The sequence below is a fragment of the Orcinus orca genome, chromosome 15 (genome assembly GCF_937001465.1).
Source record: "Orcinus orca chromosome 15, mOrcOrc1.1, whole genome shotgun sequence".
NCBI classification, from domain to species: domain Eukaryota; kingdom Metazoa; phylum Chordata; class Mammalia; order Artiodactyla; family Delphinidae; genus Orcinus; species Orcinus orca.
In genome coordinates, this window is record NC_064573.1 from 2,813,533 (window position 1) to 2,835,507 (window position 21,975).

At 48.7% G+C, this 21,975-nt stretch overlaps 1 protein-coding gene across 7 annotated transcripts in view; it reads left to right on the forward strand.

Annotated features, from left to right (window-relative positions):
* ZNF516 (zinc finger protein 516) overlaps positions 1–21,975 on the forward strand; it is a 164,791-nt gene that overhangs the window by 97,643 nt on the left and 45,173 nt on the right. For 4 of the 7 annotated variants that reach the window (XM_049697658.1, XM_049697660.1, XM_049697657.1 and 1 more), the window contains exons 4-6: positions 1,844–1,948; positions 2,794–2,861; positions 11,501–15,704. In XM_049697658.1, the coding sequence (XP_049553615.1) occupies positions 1,844–1,948; positions 2,794–2,861; positions 11,501–11,560 (233 nt within the window). In that variant the 3' untranslated portion in view covers positions 11,561–15,704. Of the gene's footprint in view, positions 1–1,843; positions 1,949–2,793; positions 2,862–11,500; positions 15,705–21,975 lie in introns of those variants that run through there. The other 3 variants (XM_049697661.1, XM_049697662.1, XM_049697663.1) reach the window with 3 other exon arrangements.

The following is a 21,975-nucleotide window of genomic DNA, read 5'->3' on the forward strand; positions in this document are numbered from 1 at the left end:
TGGGCATAATATTATTGACCATAAAGGGCAAGGGTCTTTTCTTTAAAAAGTAGGGAGAAAATGATGCGATAGAATGCATGGGAAGACAATGTGTGTGTGTGTGTGCACGTGTGTGTGTGTGCGTGTGTGCTGATGCATACCTAATGAATGGGGACTGGGTGCAAGGGCTGTGCTTTCTCTGCTGCTAGTTTGGGTGGGAATTACTTAGAAAAAAAAAGTATGATAATGGCTTAGTTTTGCATGTTGTGACCATTAGATGCAGAGGCCACATGGGGGAGTCGTCATCATTGGTGGGTGTCCTGGGGGCATCCTTAGGACCTGCATTGAGATGCAGCCCCATTATTCTTGGGAAGATCCAGGCAACCACAGCGGCTGTCAGAGAGGGTCTTCTTAGGAGCCCCGCTGGAGGGTGCTCACAGTGAAAAGGAGGGAGCAGCAAAAGCGAGGATAAAGTTGCGATTTTCCTGGACCAGAATCAGAGGAGGGAGGGACCGCCCTGAACGGCTGAGTACGTTAGCTGTTGATAGAAGCCGTCTTCACGCTGACTGCCTGTGGTCAGAAGAACTGGGGTGTCCGGCGCACTCAGGAGCCCTGGCCCCCCCTCTTGGGCCCATCGGTCAGGCATCCAGGGACGCCCTCCTAGCTTTTCCTCCCCCCGACTTGGCCTGGTCAGAACTCCAGGAAAGAGGAGGCGGGTGGTCTCAGCACATGAGCCCGCGGCTCCTGGGGTCGCGTGGCCAGGTGACACTTTCCGTGTTTTACTGGGAAGCTGACACCCTGATCTTTTACTAATGACAGGGCACGAGTGGGTTAAAATGTGTCATCATTCTCCGCATCCCTGAAGGAGGTGGTGAAGAAGCTGAGAACTTTGTGGGCAAATTCTTCTCTTTCTCGGAGACTCACATTCATGACTTGTCCAACGAGAAATCCCCCATCTGCCCTACAATTCGTGCATTTCTTTGACTGTTATCTTCATAAACATTACCTGTAATGTGGAAACAATTTTATATCATTTGTATGTGTTGTGGCTTCTGAATGAGGACAAGAGAATGCTACGGTCTCAGCTGTTTGGCTAAGACCCCCTCCCCCCCCTTGGTCGTCCTTTCACTCAACTTTTACATTCAAATGTCAGACTTCAGGTGTGTAAATACTCAGCTCAGGGAGCGTCATCTAAAAACATGTGGTGTTATAGGCATAACTTTTTCTAGTTAGTATTTTTGTTTCCCCATTGAGTTGAGCTACCGTTGAGCCTGATGGGGAGGCTAGGCTCAGGGCAGTCATTTCAGAGCTACCGTTACATGAAAATTTAGGCTTTTCTTCAGAGAGATGCCCTCATCCAGAAAAGGCAGACAGACAGGTATGAGTCTTCTGCGTCCCTTTTCTAGCAAAAGCCGGACATCTTTTAGGGTCAGGAGGGAACAGGAGGTCGGCACTCTAAGACCGGCCTCCTTCCTAGGTGTCCCATCTGTGCTCTGCCTGGGATGCGCAGGACACACAGGTAAGGGGCCGGCAGGGGGGTAGGTGGGGATGGCGCAGCTCCCAGGCGTGTGGCCCAGCGTCGCCTTGGGGGCAGGGCCCAGCCCTGCTTTCCTGGTCCCTCACTTGGTCTGGCCACATCACTCCATCGGCCGGATGCGGGCCACCAGCTGCCTGGGTCCCACACACCTGAGGGCGCGTCGTGGGAGTGGAATTGAATCCTCTCTAATCTGTGCTCCCTCGCGGTCCTGCGTGTGCGGGCTGTCCGGGGGCCTGGAGGTGCCTGCCATCAGGACACAGCGGAGGGGCTGACGATGTTTTCCTCTCGCCCCCTTCCTCCCTCCCCCACCCCTGCACTGCTGCCCAGGGACACTCCGGACGCCGGCCCACCAGGGAGACTTGGTCTGCGTGGAGTGTGGAAAGTGCTTCCACCAGTCTAGCCATCTCCGGGCCCACACGCGGGCTCACACAGGTACCTGCCCGGGGGGCCCTGGGGGGAGGCAGTCTCTGTTTTCCACAGTCGGTGACAGGTTTAGATTTCGCCCGGGTGAGGTGAGGGGTCAGACCTCTCCTGGGATGACACTGTAGGCTGTCCCATCCGGCACCTGCACCTCAAATGATTTTTCCTTTGCATCCAAGTGCTGTGTGGTTTCATCTGAGATAAGCCTGTCTTGCAAATGCTCCACTTTAAGTAGAGTGGACTTCTCGGAGGTGCACGGGGTAATGAGTTACGCTGCCACCAGGACGCACTGAAACCCAAGTCCCCCATCGGCCTGACACCCGGCTGCCTGCTTTCCTCCTCAGCACCAGCTGGCCTCTGTGGACCGGTGGGTGCCGAGTGGCAGAATTCCTCGGCCTGTTTGTCAAGAGCTTGCCTGAGATGGAATCAGGGGGAAGCAATGTGTGTGTGGTGGGAACACCACACAGCCAGGGCGAGGCGGGGCCGGGGGTGCTTTATCCCAAGCGTGAAGGATGCATCCGTACCCGGGTCGGGTCTGATGCAAAGTGACAGGGGCCAAACGGTAAGTGACGCAGAAGGAGGGGCCCTCTGCACGCGCCCGGCTAATTAATGTTGTCACTGATGGGTCTCTTTGGCGACGAAGCCTGAATTAAAAAGGGCACCGGCCCCAGGCAGCGTTTTCAGTTTCTTACAGTAAGTGTTATGGTAAACTGGTATTTTCCGGCCACAGGCTGGGCGCTGGGTCTTTTTTTCGTTTTTTTTTTTTTTTGCGCAAGTGCTTAACCTGTAAGGGATGCGTGTCGCGGGGCGTCGGGAAGCTAGCGTCCCCCTGCTAACGCACATACTTGCTCTCACAGTGCTGTTTGAGTCTAACGGCCTCCGAGGTGCTGAAGCCCACGCCACCTCCGCAGATGCCCCCAAACAAGTAGGTCTCCCGACTCACGGGTGTGTGGGTTTTCATGTCGCGTAGCTGGGAAAAGGGCTGTCACGATGGTCGTCACAAGGGTACCACGTGGTGTTTTACCAGATGTGTAAGTAGCTTTTCGTTGCTGTGAATGAGAGCCCAGTCCTGCGGGACAGTCTGTGGGTGCCTGATAATCACTGAAGGTGGCTCAGGCCGTGAATGACACGGTCGGGGTCGATGTAGCCGCGTTGGGTCTTGTTGTGGGTGATGGAATTGGTAGAGACCGCTGGTGACAGAAAACACCAGAAAGTCATACTTTTCCACTCAAGATGTTTTGCTTGGAGGTTAGCTTGAGAACAAGTTAGGCTTTGTCTCTTGTCTTCAGAACCGTATTTTTTTTTTTTTTTTTTTGCGGTACGTGGGCCTCTCACTGTGTGGCCTCTCCCACTGTGGAGCACAGGCTCCGGACGCGCAGGCTCAGCGGCCATGGCTCACGGGCCCAGCCGCTCCGCGGCATGTGGGATCCTCCCGGACCGGGGCACGAACCCGTGTCCCCTGCATCGGCAGGCGGACTCTCAACCTCTGCGCCACCAGGGAAGCCCTTCAGAACCGTATTTTTTAAAAATTTTATTGGAGTAGAGTTGATTTACAATGTTGTGTTGGTTTCACGTGTACGGCAGAGTGTATCAGTTATACATATATCCACTCTTTGTTTAGCTTCTTTTCCCATATAGGCCATTACAGAGATTTGAGTGGAGTTCCCTGTGCTGTGCAGTAGGTTCTTATTAGTTGTCTGTTTTATATCTAGCAGTGTGCATGTGTCAGTCCCAATCACACAGTTTGTCCCTCCCCCCGCCTCCCCTTGGTGTCCATAAGTCGGTTCTCTACATCTGTGACTCTGTTACCACTTTGCAAATAAGTTCATCTCTACCATTTTCCTAGATTCCACATCTAAGCGACATTATACGATTAATATTTATCTTTCTCTGTCTGACTTATTTCCCTCTGTATGACAGTCTTTAGGTCCATCCATGTCGCTGCACATGGCATTATTTCAGAACCGTATTTTTGAATCACTCCATAAGAGGCGTTCTGCTGAGTTTGGTGTCTCAGGGCCTCATCTTTGTCCTGATTTGATTCTCTGTCTAATGCACGCCACCGGCTCGGCCATAATGCGTAAGATACCCGTATGCGTGTACATAGAACGTGGGTCACCGTAGACGTGTGGCCTTAGTGCATTCAATCTACAAAAGGTGGCCAGCTTCTGGGCACGAGTGACTGTGGGATGCGGTCTGTAGCTCTGAAGTAAGGGGGTACACGCCGTCCTAAGTGGTCTGTGCTGTCATCCCGGGCTAAGAGCATGTGGTTGCAGAGCTTTTCTTCCTCTCTGCCCCTGACAGGATGTCACACCCCTCCTCGTTCTCCCACAAGCATTTTCTCCATAACCTTCTTGCTTTCTGATTGGTTGCCGTAGAATGTTCTGTAACTGCAACCTCTCCCCCTTGTAAATGAAGAGGGGAAAGTTTCCTTGCTGCCAGAACAAACGTCCGGGATCCGGTCCAGGTGGTCAGATCCAGGTAGCACACCCTGCCTGGACACGTGTGGGATTCACGGTCGTTGACAGTGACGACGGTGACATAGATGACAGAAGAACCTCCAGAAATTCCAGTCCGTTTCTCTAGAAGAGAATAGTGAGCGATAAAAACACTGCCCAGAGCCTGCTGCTAATTCATGGTTGAGCTGCCCTTAGGATGGACGGTACCTGATCAGAGGCTCTGGTTTTGTTTTTTATCGAATTTTCAGAATCCCTGTTTTTTTGTTAAAAGCCTTTTCTTCATATGTCATGGACAGAATGCCTTTCCCTTTGTTATAGTTTTTTAGTAAGTGACTTCTCTCTTAATAAAACCCATGGTTTTAGAACGACAGCTGTTATTTCATGATGCTGTGACAATTGATGAAAAAAATAACATCTCACTGAACGCAGAATTAAAAGATTTCTGGACGCATGTGACCTCAGCTCGAATTAGGCAACACTCTCCTTTTAAACAGAAGTAAAACCCCCTTTCGACAAGGCGCACACGGTGATGTGTCTGTGGGTTGTAGCAGCGGCAAGGTCGTGCCGTAATTGGAGAATTACATACTGACGGTACAAGTGAAGTCAGTCCAGAGCATTCCTGCAGACACAGCGGCCCGTTCAATCCGCCTAAGATTCGGCTTTTCCAGAGGAGCGTTTGACGGGGCCGGGAAGCACCAGGCAGGTCTCTGAATAACACAGTGAGATTCCTCAGGAGCACACATCAGTTTACCTGGTGCACAGGGACTCTACCTAAGCCTCTTCAAAAGGCTCCTGGTACAGGGAGAAATAGATCAACAAAGCAAGTCACTAAGACTCTATTTTAAATTAGTTCTTTGTTACTTATAGTTATGCTGGGAATTCATCACAGTCGTTACCCATTCTTGGGGATGAAAGAGAAAAGATGTATCTGTATTTTCGTCTTTGTCTCTGTAAACCCAAGTTCTGCAGTTTTGTACTTATGACCAGCCCACCTCTTAGTGTCACGTGTACAGTGACTCAATACTGTGGTCTTAGGAGCTATTTACTCCTGTGGCGAGGCCTCCGTGGGTCAGCTGTCCTGCTCTTCAGTCTCCTGACCGTGGTCGTCAGGCCCATGACACCAAAACTGGGCTGGATGTATACACCTCTCGTGCTCGCATATTCGAGAGACGGCCTCTGGAAGTACTTTTTGTCCTCTGTCGCATTAAAAGGAGCTTTTGTTGATCAATCGCTGAACATGTTGGTTCTTGAAGGAAATTCTGTTTTCTTTAACGTATTTTGGAATTTAAGAACTCTCATAGAGATGTGTCTGCCAGGATAAGTGCACAACATAGCAGTAGTAGCTGTCGGCTTATATCTTACTGTTCTCTCTTATTCTGGAGTTCTCACTGTTTACAAAAATCACAACTGCTGTCTTAGATTCAGAATACGATCTAGATTCATAGGACAATTCTGTGGTTATTTATGTCTAGAACGGGACTCATTATACTTACCAGCCATGTTCTTTTTCATGTTTAGTGTGCTTTACAAACATCAACTAATTAATATTTAAATCATTCTTTTCCTGTGGGCTTTAGAAGCTGTGGATCAGGGGAGTTTTTAAAATCACACAACACTGTATTCACGCATAAATTACTTGATGTAACACTAACAGTTGATGGACTTTTATAGATACACATAATAGATGTTAAATTATCTAACGGAAACAGTATTTGGGAATTCAGTTTCACAATAATCATTTATTCACTCGTTAACAGTATTTATTGCGCACCTCCTGTGTGCCAGGCTCTGTCATATTGGTGGAGATAACGAGGATGTTGGGAGACAAGGTAAATACTTTTCCTGCTTTCATGGTTCCTGAGGTCCAGTGGGTGGTTTAGATAAGAAAACAGGGCAGAGAGGTGCAGCGCTGTGATAGGGTGAGGGCCCTGGAACCAGGCTTGGGGCGTCGAGAAGACTGTGCCAGGGTGCAGGTAGCTGGCAGATGCCCCCGCCAATACCCCCCCGACCCCAACCCCAGAGGTGGAAGAGATCCCTCGTTGGAGGAATCGGATGGGGGGAGAGCTGGGCGGGTGGCCAGGCGCTCAGGACATGAGCCTGCGGAGACACACCGCCGTTGGGTACCAGCGCTGAGATGTGGGAATTCCATCCCGAGGGCAGTGGGGACCCTGAGCCGGGGATGACGTCACCAGTGTGTCTGTAGGAGAGTCGGGTTAGTCTGGGTCGGGGATGGATTGCGGAGGTTCCGGACGGTGAGCTGAGCCCTGCTCTGGAGGTGCTTGGGGTCATCCCAGCGAGCCCCAGAGGCGGCCCGAGCTGGGGTGGGGCTGCGGAGAGCAGATGGGTGTGTGGATGTTTGGCGGCAGGAAGAACTTGGGGGTTGGATGCAGGATGGGAGGGAGGGGAAGGGGATGGAGTGGACCCGGGTGCTGGCTTCAGGCTCCAGCTCTCGGGTGGAGCCATTCCTGGAGCCTGGAACGTGGCAGGAGGAGCCGGACAAAACCAGTTCCAGCTGACCTTCAAGTCAAGTTTGTGATGCCTCTTGGCGGGCGCATATGTGGGTTTGAAGTGGGTTTGATCCTGGTGGAGAGCATATAAATATTTAATAGCTCTCAACGTTGAAGATCAGCCAGTTCTACTCCGAGGGACTCAATAGCCTGAATTGTTAAGATGTTGGGTTATTGAGTAGGAGACTCTAACCTAGACCTCAGCTCAGGCAGGTGAACTTCACCTGAGTTTCCTCATTTGTAAAATGATGACCACAGCAGCACATACTCCTGTACTTGCTGAGAAGATTAACGAGGACGGTGGACTGAGCCTGGCAGAGACCAGACGTCCAGCACGTTAGCTGTTGTCAGTTATTCCAAGAGTGAACAGTTGTCCTGAGCAGCTGGGGAGACACGGGCGCCGTGTATATGTACGGTGCACATGCGTGTAAACATGTAGATGCATGTGTTGATGCCTGTGTGGACGTGCCCATCGTGGACCGTTGTGCTCAGTCGTCACGGCCACTCCCTCTTCTCAGCATCTCCCTGCTTTGTCAGAACCTGGCCGTGTGCTTGTAAACACCCTGGTTTTGTCTTGTTTTGTTTTACAGTCTAGCTGCTAGTCGTGCCTTAAAGGGAAGATGGGAGAGCTCTTAGCTTGAGAAAAGTGTTGTCAACATAAATGTAATTCCCTAGTTTGCTGCCTTGTGTTCAGACGACATCATGCTGGCGGGCAGACGCCATGTCTGTACCCACAGCCATACGGCAGCTGCCCTTACTTTGCTGTATCTGAATTTCCTATGTGAGTTAATCCTAATGTTATAATATACATACGTCGGAGTGGATTAAATTCAGTTAATTTAGTTACTTGAGGAGGAATAAAAGTTTCCTTTTTTGTTTTTGTGTTTACAAGGTCATACATGCAGTTTATTTATTTCTTCTTTTCTATTATGGTTTATTACAGGATATTGACTATAGTTCCCTGTGCTGTACGTTAGGACCTTGTTGTTTATCCGTCCTATATATACTAGTTTGCATCTGCTAATCCCAACCTCTCAACCCATCTCTCTCCCACACCCCTCCGCCAGAGAGTTTCCTTTTGATGTGTTTTTGGTCGTGGTCTCTTTTCTGCACGCACACTGGCTAAGCCCCTTCTGTGTTACAGGCTTGCACTTGAACTCGGAGATCCCAGAGCAGTTTCTTTATCAGCACATTCCTCTGTTGGGTGGGGTGGAAAGGATTACCGACTCCTTGGAAGTTAAAGGTCTGGATTGGGTAATAGTAGGGTATCGGATAGTTTGTTCCTGGGCACAGTATCTATTCTGTGGGCATCCCGTTCCTTTGCATTTGTTGTAAAAGGGTTTGAGCCCTGGCAGCCAGGAGCCCTCTTCATTAGTGGAGCTTCCCTAGCTGTGGGGATGAATCTTCCAGCCCTGGGGAATAAAGGCACCCGCTACTGGCGCCTGTTGTATTAGGAAGATAATTCTGATCGTAAGAGAAGCTGATGTCCCAAGCAAAACTCTACGTAAGAGGAGGAATTCACGTATAGCATCATTTTCAAGATGCTTTGCCATAGATTTAACACAACTGAACATTTAATTTCTAGTAGTCATCAAAATTCATCATTAGAAAGAACATTTTTTGAAAATAATATGCTTTTTAAAATATTGGTATCACTGCGCTATGGATGTTAGAGAAAAGAGTAGGGGGGGTTTCTTTAATGTTGTGGAGAAATTTATTTTTCCAATTGTATTGTTCGTTAAATGTTAGAAATTAAATAATGGTCTTTCTAAAACCAAGAAAAATTAACCCTCTCTCCCTCCATTCCCCTGGTTTTGGGACTTAAAAGACCAGACCATCTTTTGCTGAAATATGAAATCTGGTGTTACGACTTGTTTGAATTCCTTGCCAAAATTTATAGACTATGATTAATAGTTTATTTATTATTCTAAATGTTATTTTAAAATAGTTAAGCTGGAGAAATAATTCCATTAATCAAAATAAAGGGAACTGAGGAGAAAAATGGCAACCTAATTTGTCTCATTTTTAGCTACGGAGATTAGAATGCAAACGATGGAGAAATCCCATAGGCTGGTATATTTGAATCTATGTATGATCTGTTTTCAGTGTCACTTTTAGATTCTCAGTATCACAGATCGCATTTCAAAATTCAGCTGGTTTGTCTCAGTAATTTTCTTACTCATGTAAACCAAATGTCTTGAAACACAGTATCCGTTTTCCCACTCAGTGTAACATAAGGTGAAAAGTCGTGAATGTAACTAGTGATTTATCCAAAATGACCTGTCATAACGCGAGTCCCAGCTACCTGTTGGCTTGTTGGGAAAGGTCCTTGCCAGTAAGATGTTCCCTGTACATCGTTAAGCGTTTAGCATCACCACGCATGTCTAATGCAGGCCTTGGTCCACGGAGGCCGAGAGACTCACCTGTGTCCCAGAGGATATAGGCTTTTGTGTGTGGGGGTCACTTACTCCCACACATGAGCACATATGCATTCCTTTACCTTATAAGACAAAAGGGGAAGAAAAAGTAGACCTCGTCAAGTTCCATAAGTCACTGTTCATCCCTGGAACGCTGAAGCGCCTTAAGGAAAGATAATATTTATTTCTGAATAAATATTGTTCAGTTTTATTGAAGAGTCCACAATTCACACAGCTGCAATAAAGAAAAGCCAAGTTTTCTGAAAGCGTGCTTCTCATTTTCTGATGCCTCTTTCTTTGTGGGAGAATAAAAGCAACTTGTTTGCGCTCAGATATCATGTGTCCACTTAATTTAAGTATTTCTGTGACTCCTTTCTTCCATGGCTGCATTTTCCCCTGGGCCTCATTTCTCAGATGAATTTCAGTCATTTCTTAAAAACCCTATATAGGACTGCTGTATTGAGGAGTAAGGTGTTGGTCCCAACGAATCGGAAGTGAAAACAGCTCTCTTAAAAGTGAGATGCTGTGTGAACACATCGCCTCATTTGTAAAGAGAAACTTGGCATCTGTGCCTCTAGATCTGTGGACTGAATTAAACAACCTGGTTATTCGGGTTAGCCAGATTTTGCAGTCCCTCTAAAATACGTAGCTTTAAAACTTCCTGAGCCTGCAGTGTAAAACTTCAGTCCTTTACGGACAGAGGGCCATCTTCATGCTTCTTCTCTAACCATCCTTTTTCCTTCTTCCAATACAAGTCTGTGTATTCTGGTCCAAAGGAAGGGAAATCCAAGGAGGTGCCTGGATTGTGTATACAGAATCTGGACACACACAACACACGTGTTGATACACATTCCTTGCCCATTTATGGACTCCCCAGCAAGTCTGTTTGCTACATACTTCCTCAAAACGTTCAAGGCCAGCCACCTAACAGCTAACAATAACTCCTGTTTTTCTGTCCGTAAACACAAAGGCCATTTTCTGTCCTCGAATGTATCTGGAACCAGTTCCGAATGAGCCCTGTGGGTGATGGATCTCCCCAGGGCGTGACGTCGCTGTGCGAAAATGCAAAACATCCTTCTCAGTTTACTGCGGGAAATCCACCGTCTACTGAAGGACGTCTTCTCACCTCTCTCATTCCGTTACTGTTTCCTACATTTCAAATAAACTACTGTCCGTACCACTGTGCCCACTCCCCCCAGCCCCCCATAAAATTTTGTTGAGTATCTTTCTGACTTCCGCTAGATGTCGACTGGTAGGTGTCGTGAATGCAGAGCTAGTTTTACGTAGGAGTTTTCTGAAACTATTAACTAAAGAGAGGCACTTAATTCATTATGTCAACCAGACCCCCCCCCCGAACACACACTTATTTCTAGGGTTCCTGCAGGCATAGCTGGAAACCAGTTGGAATTTCACACGAGCGCTGCATTTTATGTGTGCATGTTAATTTCAAGCTGTCGGTTTTACTTCATCGGGACTTTAGCTGAAGGTTCATGCAGTTAAGTAAGATTCATCTTGCCCTGTCGTGTCCTCAGATTGTAAACTCCACTGTTCAAACAGCGATGCTGCACGTGTCGCGCGAGAGCCTTCTCTGAAATCTTCGGCTTTCCTTCATGCTCGTTTTCATCTTGCAGTTCCCTTGACTGTAGAATAACCCTTTCTATTTTTCCAACGTGGTAATTATTTACGGAAATGGGTGGACGCTCCCTCGGGTGCTGACAGACCTGTGGGAGTGCTGTACTTCTGGTTCGTATGGCCCCCAAATTCAACCCTGTTCTGGCGCCGTCGTTCACCTGTGAACCCCGCTTTGTATTACTCACGGTGCATTGTTGTTTTGAGTCCTCCGGCCCCATCTGGCCATCTTTGTAACCTTTCCTCCGGAGCTGGTTCAGGCACTATGATTTGCTGTTCTTGCATGCGGAACAGAGACGGCTAATGGACCTCTGTAGATCATTGGGGGTGATTTTCTCAAGCTGCCTTGGAAGGCAGGAAGGCACAGTGCAAACATATTCTGCTCGTGTGCAGTGAGTTAAAGCTGAAGCCAGGGGTCTCTGCCGACCTGACTCAGTGGCTCTGTGAAGGTTGCTGTTGGTGCTTTGGGCGTTGCTAAGAAAATTAATAGGAAAAATGCACTTGGAAACCAAAGGCAGAAATGAGCTTTTCTCTTGTCTCTTTTTTCCCCAGGGGAGAGACCATTCTAATGCAGATACTGTCCAAACAGTGCCTCTCAGAAAGGGAACCTAGAGACACGCTTTCACCATCCCCGGTGCCCCGGGGACAGCGTCCGCAGTTCCCTTGTGGATGTCCCGACCGTGACCCTGACCGCCCCGTGGAAGAACTCCCAACCGGACACCTCAGATCCTGCAGCCGCTGGGCGGAGCGGAAGCTGAAGGGAGGGCTTCTCCTTGTTACACGTTAAACATCAACAAAGATGCTCGACTTAGAATTACGTGTAGATATTCTATATGCATATACGTGCTCACCGACCATAGCCCGTATTTTCTTATAATAAACGGTGGAGGTGGGAGCCACGGTAGGAGCGCAAAGCATCGATATTGTTCAAGACAGGTTTGAGACACTGGAAGAAGGATGCTCGTGTGTGTCGGACGGAGTGAAGCAGCCAAGCACTGAAACAGGAGCCGCCGCCGCTGCTCAGAGGCCTGTTGGAGGTGACGTCACAACAGACGGCGGAGGGGTCCAGGTTGACGGAGTTTTGACGCTCTGGCCTCTCCTTGTCTCAGTGGGTATTTAAAATAGTGAATAAAAGAGGAAGGATGGGCCTTGAGGTGCTGTGGAAACAGGCTCGATGGGGGGCGGGCGGGTGACAAGGTCCTCCTTCCTCAGTGGTCCCATCGCATCCCCTTGGGGGCCCTCTGCGTTTCCCAGGTGTGTCCCTCTCTCCCATCTGTGCTCAGTGAATCCGGCAGAGGAAACGCATCCGTGGGAAGGCTTTTGCTGTGCTTGGGAGAAGAGAGCTGGTTGAGCACTAAGCAAAGCAGGCTTCTTTGTTTATTCTCAGGACCTTTTGGTAACAGGGCTACATTCTGCAAACTGCTTACAACGGAAGACTGCCTGTCTTAACAAATGATCTAGCCACTGAACCCCCCTCGATTTGGACCCTTTTAGTCCTAGCGGGAGGATCCCCCGAGCCCAGGGGGGGGCCCAGGTCGCCGGGGTCCTGGTGCTCTGGGGCCTCCTGCGCCCCCCTCCCTCCCTGCCTTCCTGTCCATCTGTCCCAGCAAGTAGGCGTCTTTTCTTCTTGGGCCGGGGGGCCTCCATGGGACGAGTCCCTTCATTCCCAGAGCGTGGAGGCCCCCCGGCCCGTGGGTCGGACAGCTTAATATACCTCTTCCTCAGTCGCGCAGATGCCAGTTTTAGCGGTGGGGAGTTAAGGGCCGTAACAAAGGGTCTTAAACCTTGCAGTGTACGCAGTTGAAATTGTATTCCACAGATATAGATATTTTCTTTTCCGATTACCATGACACCGTGTGTGATGGTGACGTTTCTGAGAGTGTCAGACTTTTGCACATAATGATCTTATGCATTATCAAAAGTTACTGCTGCCTTGAATGAAAATGTTCTGTGAAATTTTTTGCAAAAGCTTTACTAGGTTTTTTTTAATTGTGAAATTTTGTAAAGGCAGGAAATGGATTAAAACGAGCATATGCTAAATATATTTTTCAAAAAAGCAATAATTTTACATGTACAGAAATTATCCTAATCTTTAATACTGGTGAGAGCGACAGTTTACCTAATACAGTAATGGATTAGTGCAGTTTTTGTAGAAAATGGGCTTCTGATACAAAGACTTGTTGAAACACACACACACACACACACACACACACACACACACCCTAAAGTGTGGTTTTCCTGTTCTAATGATTCGTTGAATTTTATTATTATTATTATTGTTGTTGTTATTGTTGTTGTTGTTCTTAGTTAATGTTTGGGTGTGGATTCTCCTTGTTACTGAATTTAAATTACTTGACCGTTCAGGTTACTTTGCAACATTTGCAAACAATGCAATGTAACTGGCTAGCTTCTATCTATAAATATATATATACATGTATATACACACGCATATAGCTGCATGTATGTGTGTGTATATATATATAACTTTTTTACTTATATTTTCCTGATATTCTTACACCGGATATGTACCAGAATGATCTGTCGTGTTGGTGTCATTAGGAATGTCCTTGCAGATACGATTCAGTGACTGTCCTCTAAAGTTATTTTGAGCAAAGTTTCAGAGCTACATTCCTCTGTTCACCCTAGCAATCGACATGCCTTTCTGTTGACTTCCGTTTGATCACTTCCATAGTCTCCCCACAGTGATGGTTTCTGCATCTTCTAGCTTTTATTTTCTTGGCTGACAGCGAAGGGTGACAGTTCAGGAACGCACAGGGGCTCGTGATTCGGTCTGTTTCTCTGTGTTTTAGTTATTCAGAGGAATTCTGTACCCAGAGTGACACGATCGTGTACGTTCTTACCGTTTCAGAGGCGGCCTTCAGAGCCGCAGGTGTCATCCCGGGAGACCCCTTTGCGGGGAGCATGGTGGAGAGGGGCGCGTCCCGGGGTCCCGTTGGCCGGACACGCGGCCCGAGCCAGTTGGAATACTTGTTTCCACCCGGAGCACAGAAATCAGGTTTTCCCTGAATTCAGCAGACGGGGGTCCGGGGCGGGGGGCGGCGTCCAAGAACACCACCCTCCAAGGCAAGCCGTCTGGGGGCCCGACTGTGCTTCCCTTCTTCCACTGAGCATCAGTATTGTATTGGTTTGTCCATGTGTTTATGTCAGTTTGACCATAGTATTTAATACGATATGTGTTTTTCTTATTTATTTAGCCAATGTGTTATGATTCACTTTTTTTCGATGGATAATTTCCGCATGGTCTCTCTTGTAAGTCACCCTCTGACTGTTACAGACTTTCTACTACCTCTACCAATCTGCTGTTTCCTTGTTTCTTAACAGGATTTGACAGTGTTGGCGTCAATGTAACTTAGACAATAAAGGGTTTGGTTGTCTACACTGCAGCTTCTCCGTGTGTCTCCCCGCCCCCGCCTGCACACTCCTGCTGCTGGTCTCACTCCTCCCCCTCCCCTGCTCGCCCTGTTCCTCGTTGTTGTAACACAAATAATGAGCTTAGAGACTCTTTCAGGTTATTCACTCATATTCCTTAACTTGAAGAATGAACATTTAAATTCTCTGAAAACTCAGCTGTTGAAGCATCTTCTCCGGGCGTTGGTCAGCCGTTCTGTCGCTTTTCTCCCCTGGTTCCTGGAAGGCCCTGGGACCATCTCAGATGGAGGCGTTTCACCTCGGTTATGGTACAGTACAGATTTTCAGGCCAAGTGGATTTTGCCTTTTTGGTTTTGAAAAGTATTCAGTGCTTTAAGAGATGCTTCCCAATATTTACTTTTATTTATTTTGTAAACCAAGAAAGACACTAGTTCCTTGAAACGAAGGTGCTCCAGGAAATGGCCCCGGGGATGACATATGCCACTTTGGCAAGCTTACGGAGCATTGGTTTTGCCCAGGATGTCGAGAACCATCTTCAGATCTGGCCGCTGAGTCACAGGTTGCGTACAGTGTCAGGCAGGCAGTACACGGAGGCACGTGCACATGCAGGGTCATCGTTTGGCAGGCCTCTGGGATGTGGCCTCGGGCCCAGCAGGTCGCAGGTGACACCTCCCTGCTGTTTCCCAGGCACCTGGCTCAGGTAGCTTTTCCAGCGGGAGATAGAGTGTAGCCCACAGGGTCACAGAAGGTGAATGGCAGTTCTCAGTCTGTGCCTGGAACGCAACGCACCTCCTGGGTTTTCACGGCCAGATTCTCTTTACCGACGTGCCATCTTGAAAACAGGCAAATCACCCCCTGGGGGGTGTGATCGACGCACAAAACAACGAATGCGTTTGTACGACTTTACTTTTCCACTTTCAGAATGTCTCCGTGTCTGAAGCAGCGTATGCTGTTTCACTGCTTTTAACTCGGGTGTGTTCTAATTGCAGGACATTTTATACACTGAGCAAAGAGAAAGAGAATAAAAAGATCACAGGCCAGGACTTCAAGTGATGATGGTTTAGGTGCCCCGTAGTGTGTCTGTGTGGAGCGACGGAGGGGAAAATGTTCATTCTTCAACTTTGCTAATTATGCTTCGAGGCAGTAAAATGCAAAAGACCATAGAGTTTGTATTTCTTTTTTAAAATACAAGTTATAACATTATATTTTGTACTCTTTATATTAGAATTTGTAACTAGATTGTTGTATTTAACTCTATTTCTGAAAAAATAATTCAATGTTTCAGTTGTGTGATAAAAAATATTTAGAGAAAACATATTCATTCTATTGGAAACTGAAATCAATAAAAACATCTTGGAGTTCTTGAGATCTGTAAGACCTTTTTCCCCTGTTTCAGGAGGTGGCTTAAATCCTTGGACAGCCCGTCCGGATCTGTGGTTTGAAACTTTCTGTTGGCTGTACACAAACCCAAGTGTTAGTGCGCTGTATGTATATAAGCAGAAGAGTTTTTGGATGATTTACAAGATGGTTCATCTAAAAAGATGCCAAGATGGCCGCAGTATTTTTTTCAAGTCTTCTGTGGACTCCAGGACACGCACAGTTTTTTTCTTTTTTAAAGGTGACTCTGCATTTCTCATTTTCCCCGGGCACCTCTCATTTCCTGACGCCAAATACACACACTGTTCTAAGACTTGCAGTAGATTTACTGCTTAGATGGCAGAAACAGGACTTGGGGGCCTCAGATGCACTAACAGAATTTTAATGTAAAAAGATAACACGTGTTTTGAAGTTAAAAGATCTGCGTCCCAATTGGCAGGAAAAGGAAGGGATGGGGTGAGGACCTGAATGTGGCTTTCACATTGTGTCGGTGCAGAAAATAGAGCGTCCAGGCCTGGGTCACTGGTGGCCCCTTCATGCCCCTCCATTCTTGGATGAAAACGCCGATTTGAGGAGTTTGTGGAGGGCCTTGTGAGTTTTGTAAACTGCAGAACCAACCTGGCACGGGGGAGGTTTATGACTCAGTTTATCTAGAACCTCTCTCTTCCCGGGCGGCGGGTTCTGAGCAGAAGGGTGCTGATTCTAAATGAGGAAGGGGCAGCGCCAGCCTGGTAGCACTCTTGGTGTGCGACACAACCAGAATAGGCCCAGATCTCTGTGTGTGTCACCAGGTGTGGGGAATTCCCTCCAGGGAACACAGGCGTGGGATGTTCGTGGAGTCAAAGCCAAGATAGACAGTTCCCCCGGTTCTGGGGTGTCCTACCGTGACCGTGCCCCTTCCTTCAGGAAAGCGGCTGTCCTCTCTCTCTGTCCGTCCACTGGTCACCAAAGAGCGGTGTAGATGTCCTGCCACATGCCCATGCGATGTCATCCTTGGCGGTGGGATTTAGGTGGCAGACGGCGCCTGAACGTTCGCCGTGGCTGTAACCTACCCCTTGCCCTGCTGGAGGCGATCTGGCCGAGCTGCACACACAAAACAAATCACTCCACTTGTGGTGTCACCTCTCTTTCCCCCTCGCTGTCTTGCTGTTTGAAAACAACAGCAGTGCATTCCTGATCTGTGCTACTCATGTTCTCAGTCTTACCTTTTTAAAAGGCGAGAGATCAGCAAGATTATTGAAACAAAATGTGAAATGCGCTGGTCTTTGCCTCTGTGACGAGTTCTTGGAATGTCTGACTTCCTTTCTGCCAACTGATGCACCAGCCCTGGCAGGCTTCAAGGTCGGGGAAGTCCTGCAGGAATCTGGAAGCCTGTGATGGTCACACCCCCCTCTCCGGTCAGTTTCCTTTATGGGAAGAGGAAAGATGCAGTGAAATGAAGATTGCACTGAGAATATTTCCTTCCTTCCTTCCTTCCTTTTTTTCTTTCCCTTCCTTCCCCCCTCCTCCCTCCCTCCCCTTCCTCTCTTTCTCTCTTTCCCTTCCTTCCGCCCCCCTCCCTCCCTCCCTTCCTTCCTTCCTTCCTTCCTTCCTTTTTTCCTTCCTGTTTCTTTCATTCTCCCTCTCTCTCTCTTTTTTCAACTAAAGAAGACATAATGGAGAGACCCATTCCAAGCCCCCTCTCCTAACGGGATGTCAGATCTGCTAAGAGAAGGGCATCAGAGTGAACCCTTAGCTTTGCTGCCAACAGTTCCAATCTTGTAAGGGCAAGAGGAAGCTGGCCTTTTAGCGTCCTGGGATTTGTCAACAGAAGAGCAGTATTCAGGTCACGAGAAGGGTCATTCCCACTTGACTGTGCTCCACGAGTCTCCTTGTGTCATGTTCTGTTCAGTGTTGGGCATGACATCTAGAGAGTGGTTAAGACAAACTAGAAACATTTCCAGGATGGGGTAACAGAAACCAGAAGAGGGGGTTTCTTTCAGAGAAGACAGGTGTCACACGAGACAGGTGAGCAGTTCCGAGGTGATTGGAGGTCTGCCCTGAGAAATAGCTCAAGTCAGAACTTGGGGATGTTTTGCATTGCAGACCTGGGACTAGTGGACGGAAGGTACAGGCTGACTTTGACTTAACAGACAGGATGACCTGAGGGTCAGGCCATTCAGCAGTAGGACAACAGACTCCCTGACCCTGGAGAGGTCAAACAGAAGCTCCATGTTCACGTGGGAGGGGATCAGTATCGGGGCCGCTGCACGGAGAGGGCAGCTGGAACCGGATGAACACGCAAGTCTCATCTGATCAAAATACTTCCGGCTTCTCTGAAATTGTGCAGAAACTTTGACATTATACGTTCATTCAACAAATTCTGGGTGCCCGCTGTGGCTAAGTACAGGCAGGCCTGGATACCAGGATAGAAAGAGGAACAAAATAGCACATGCTCTCGGCGCTCTCACAGTCGGGGTGGGGGGGGAGGCAGACGTCAACATGAGTTCTGAGTCAGAGGGCTACAAGCTCTGGGGGTGTAGATGGAAGAGGGATGGGGTCCACCTGGGGAGAGAGGTCAAGGAGCTCGGAAAATCAACCAGATGCCCACGTGTCCCCAGGACCGGGTGGCACCCGCCTGGAATTTTGGCAACAATTTTATAAAATGCTCGGGGTAATGACTTGGAATTAGAATCTGCATCTGGCATCTAACCTTAGTTGACTTGGATCATCTGTAAGAAGATCTTGACATGAGAGAGAAAAGTGACATGTGAGTTTCCGCGAGGAAGAGCCTAAGGAAGCGTATTCTGCGAAATGCCCCTCGGTACATTTAGAACATACTTTGAATTGTCAAATCTGACAAGAGGCAAGGGGTGGAGATCATTGTCAATTATCCCTTGATGACATTAACTCAAAGTGAGGCTTCAGGCAAAGATACACGACACGTATCAGTGGGGAAGTTGCTGTGACAAAAGCCGGCATCAGCGCGATAGCCTGCCTTTGTGTAGATTTCGTACATCTGTCCGGAGTTCCTGTGTGTGTCTGCCGTCGTGCAAGGACTAGAGACAAGCCAGGGGTGGAAGTCCAGGGCTCAAGGGGAAGCTTGAACATGAGACACAGAGGGTGAGACCTTTTAGGTAAGAAAGACGAAGGCCAGGAAGGACACGGGTCAGACCGTGTTGCACAGTGAATTGTCTTAGTCTAGGTCTAGGTGATACACCTTTCAGTCTGGAGGTATATATTCAGGACAATAGCAACAACGAGCTAATGTTTTAAAGGACTGTGTGCTAGGGACTGAGGTAGAAAGTTTTCATCTGTTTTAACTCATTTAAGCCTCACAGCACTCTTCAAAGCAGGCATTATTAGCTCCATTGTATAAGCGAAAAAAATAGGTGGTCAGAGAAGGAGATACAGCCTAGTCAAAGTGACACAGCCAGTAACTTGCGGCCACACCATCAGAGCCCGGTTGTGTTGGGCTTGCGAGCCCCCTGCTGTGTTCTGCCGTGATGCCCTGCATGCAGCCTAGCAACGATGATGAACTTCATGGGACGTGCTACCGCTTTCCAAAGCACTGACACCCATCATCCTGTGGGTCCCCGCAGCCATCCTCCAGGTAAGGGGTGTACCTAGCATGGCCCGTCAAGAGATGGGTGGAGGGCCATCACTGGATCAGAACAAGACATTTTGGATTTCTGCGTTCATATTTCAGAAGTATCAGAGTTTCTCTTGGCTGACCTTCTGTAAGTTAAGAACTGACATACATAGAGATGAAAACACTGACTGCGATTTCTGAGTGTGACTTCCAGGTGGGTCCAACAGTGAACCATTAGCCAAGCTTGCCCAGACTCAGTCTTTCCTTCTCTCTCCATTCTCTCCTTCGTGCTCCAGACATCTGCTTTCCTAAAACTAAGTTATCAAGGCCCTTATAGTCATGTATTGTGATTAGTTTTTCCTTCTGTTCTACATTTATTCTAACTTTTTCTTAATGGAAAGTTACACTCATTCATATTCATCATCCAGGTTCCAACAATGACAGCATTTTGCCAAGATTTGTTGCTATCTTTTACTTTTTGTCGTGGTGGTTTTGACTTGGAATCATTTAAGTAATTCCCAGACGTCATGACATTTCAACTGTAAATATGTCACTGTGCATCTCCGAGGGATGTATTTTTAAAAACCACAATAACAGGAATGTTGCATTCCTCATATTCCTTGAGCCTTCCGTGGAATTTCTTCTCAAACCTCGCTCCTCGCTTGGTTTTCCATCACCCAGTGCCTGGGTCTTGGTCCCAAGTCTCATTCTCAGGAGTGAGGTGGTGGATGTTCTCTGGGCGCGCTCTGCTTGGGGGCTGGGTGGTGGAGGGGGGCTGGATATGGGGCAGGGGGGGCGGGGGGCCTTGGCTCACGTCCTGGGATGGTTTGAGTGCCCGTCCGGCGTGGAAGGTGGGCTGAGGTGCCCCGCAGGTACCACCACACCTGGGAGCGATTAGGCTGTGCACTGAGAGTATGGGAGGGTGTGGGCATGGGGAGGGGAGGGGCTGCCACTTCCGAACCCCCAGGGCTTCTTGGCTAACTACCCCAAGAATAAGATTGGCGCCCATCCCACGGTTGTCTGTGTAGCCTGTGGTCAAGTAATGCCTGGGATTTATTAAAACGCCTGCTGGTGGACCATCACGGACAGCGATTCTCGGTGTCTGTTTATGATGCTGTGCTTGGCCACCTGTGTGGCCTGACTCGCCCCGTGCGGGGTAGGCCACGGCTCACAGAGTGGCAGGCCCACTCCCGTCTCCTCAATCCTGTGTCTTTTCAGCTTTCTCGAAGCCTTGTTAGGGTTCCACATAACCGAGGCGCAGGCTAACGTATTAATGAATCATGTAACATTTCATCTGGGATCAGCGCCCTTCAGTTTGAGGTGAACCCTACAGAAACATAACAAACCACTATTCAAGGAAATATTTGAAAAGTTCACACCTGTCATGAATGTACATTAAGGTTTTAGTTAGGGATCTGCCTAGGAAACTTGAAGGTTGTAAAACCCCCAGAGACCACGTCTTCCAAAATTCTTGTTTATACGAAGGAAGCTGGGGTCCAGAGGGGTCACGTGACTCCCCCACGCCCACAGGTACCTGGAGTTTGCAGTCTTACGGCATTTTTGTAATCTTATGTAGTGAGTGTGTGTCGTTCGGGCATCTCTGTGATCCCTAATCCGTGCTTTCTTCACCTTTCCCTCATTCTCATCCTTCCTTCCTTCTCAATTCACTTGAATGTTCCCCCACTGTCTGTAGGTTCCTCAAGGAAACTCGAAACGCAGTGTTGCTGTACTTTTCAGTCAAAACTCCGTACGGATCTGATCTCCCCAAAGTCGGGAGAAAAGCACATCGTCCCACTGGAGCATCAAACACAACCACGAATATTCGCACAGTCTTACCTGTGGGACCACTGGAAGCTTAATGTGCATTTATCCGGGGTTCCTTTTCTTTTGCATCATTTACTTTGCTGGGGTTTCAACGTGTTACCCACCCTACTCCGCAGTAACGGGCAAGATTTGGCTCCACAGCGGAATGCTCAGGGCTCTTCCTACAGACGGGAGGATGGAGGTGAGGGGGAGCCCCGCCGTCGCCCTGGTACCCATAGGCCTTCATCCCTGTTCAGCTCCCTCACTGCTTCTCCCAAGCTCGTCGTCCTGAAGTTGCCCGCTCTCACCACTAGATGGCAGATGGCGGTCACACTAGAATGTAAAGGAACCCCCATTTCAAACTCATTTTATTCATCACTTTTGTCAGCAAACAAGTATTGAGCACCTACTGCATGCCAGACAGTGGGCTTACTGCCTGGTGAGGGCACTGCCAAGATGAAGACATATGAAGGCGCTGGGGGCGCGCAGGCCTTGGCCGTCTGCGGCGATGGCATTCCTTCATTCCTTCCGCTGTCCCCGAAGTGAGCACCTGCTGGACTCCCGCTGGGATCCGGGCACCTGGGATGCGGGGGGGTGCATCGGACGCCGAGCGCTCGTCTCTCAAGGGCGTTTACTTTCTCCTGGGGGTACACACTCAGTGGCCAAAAGGACAAATGCACAGCTTTCGGAAGGAGATGAGTGCGGTAAACAGAGAAAGGCCGGGAGTCGTGAAGAGGGCTGCCGGTGGCCGGCAGGGCCTCTGCGGACGTGTACCCTCCTCCAGAAGGACAAATGTCACATCCAGGCCGAGGGCGAGAAGGATAAAGGGCTGGAGGGGAAACCACGTGGTGTGCGCAGCCGAGGAGGCCCGCGAGGCCGACGCAGC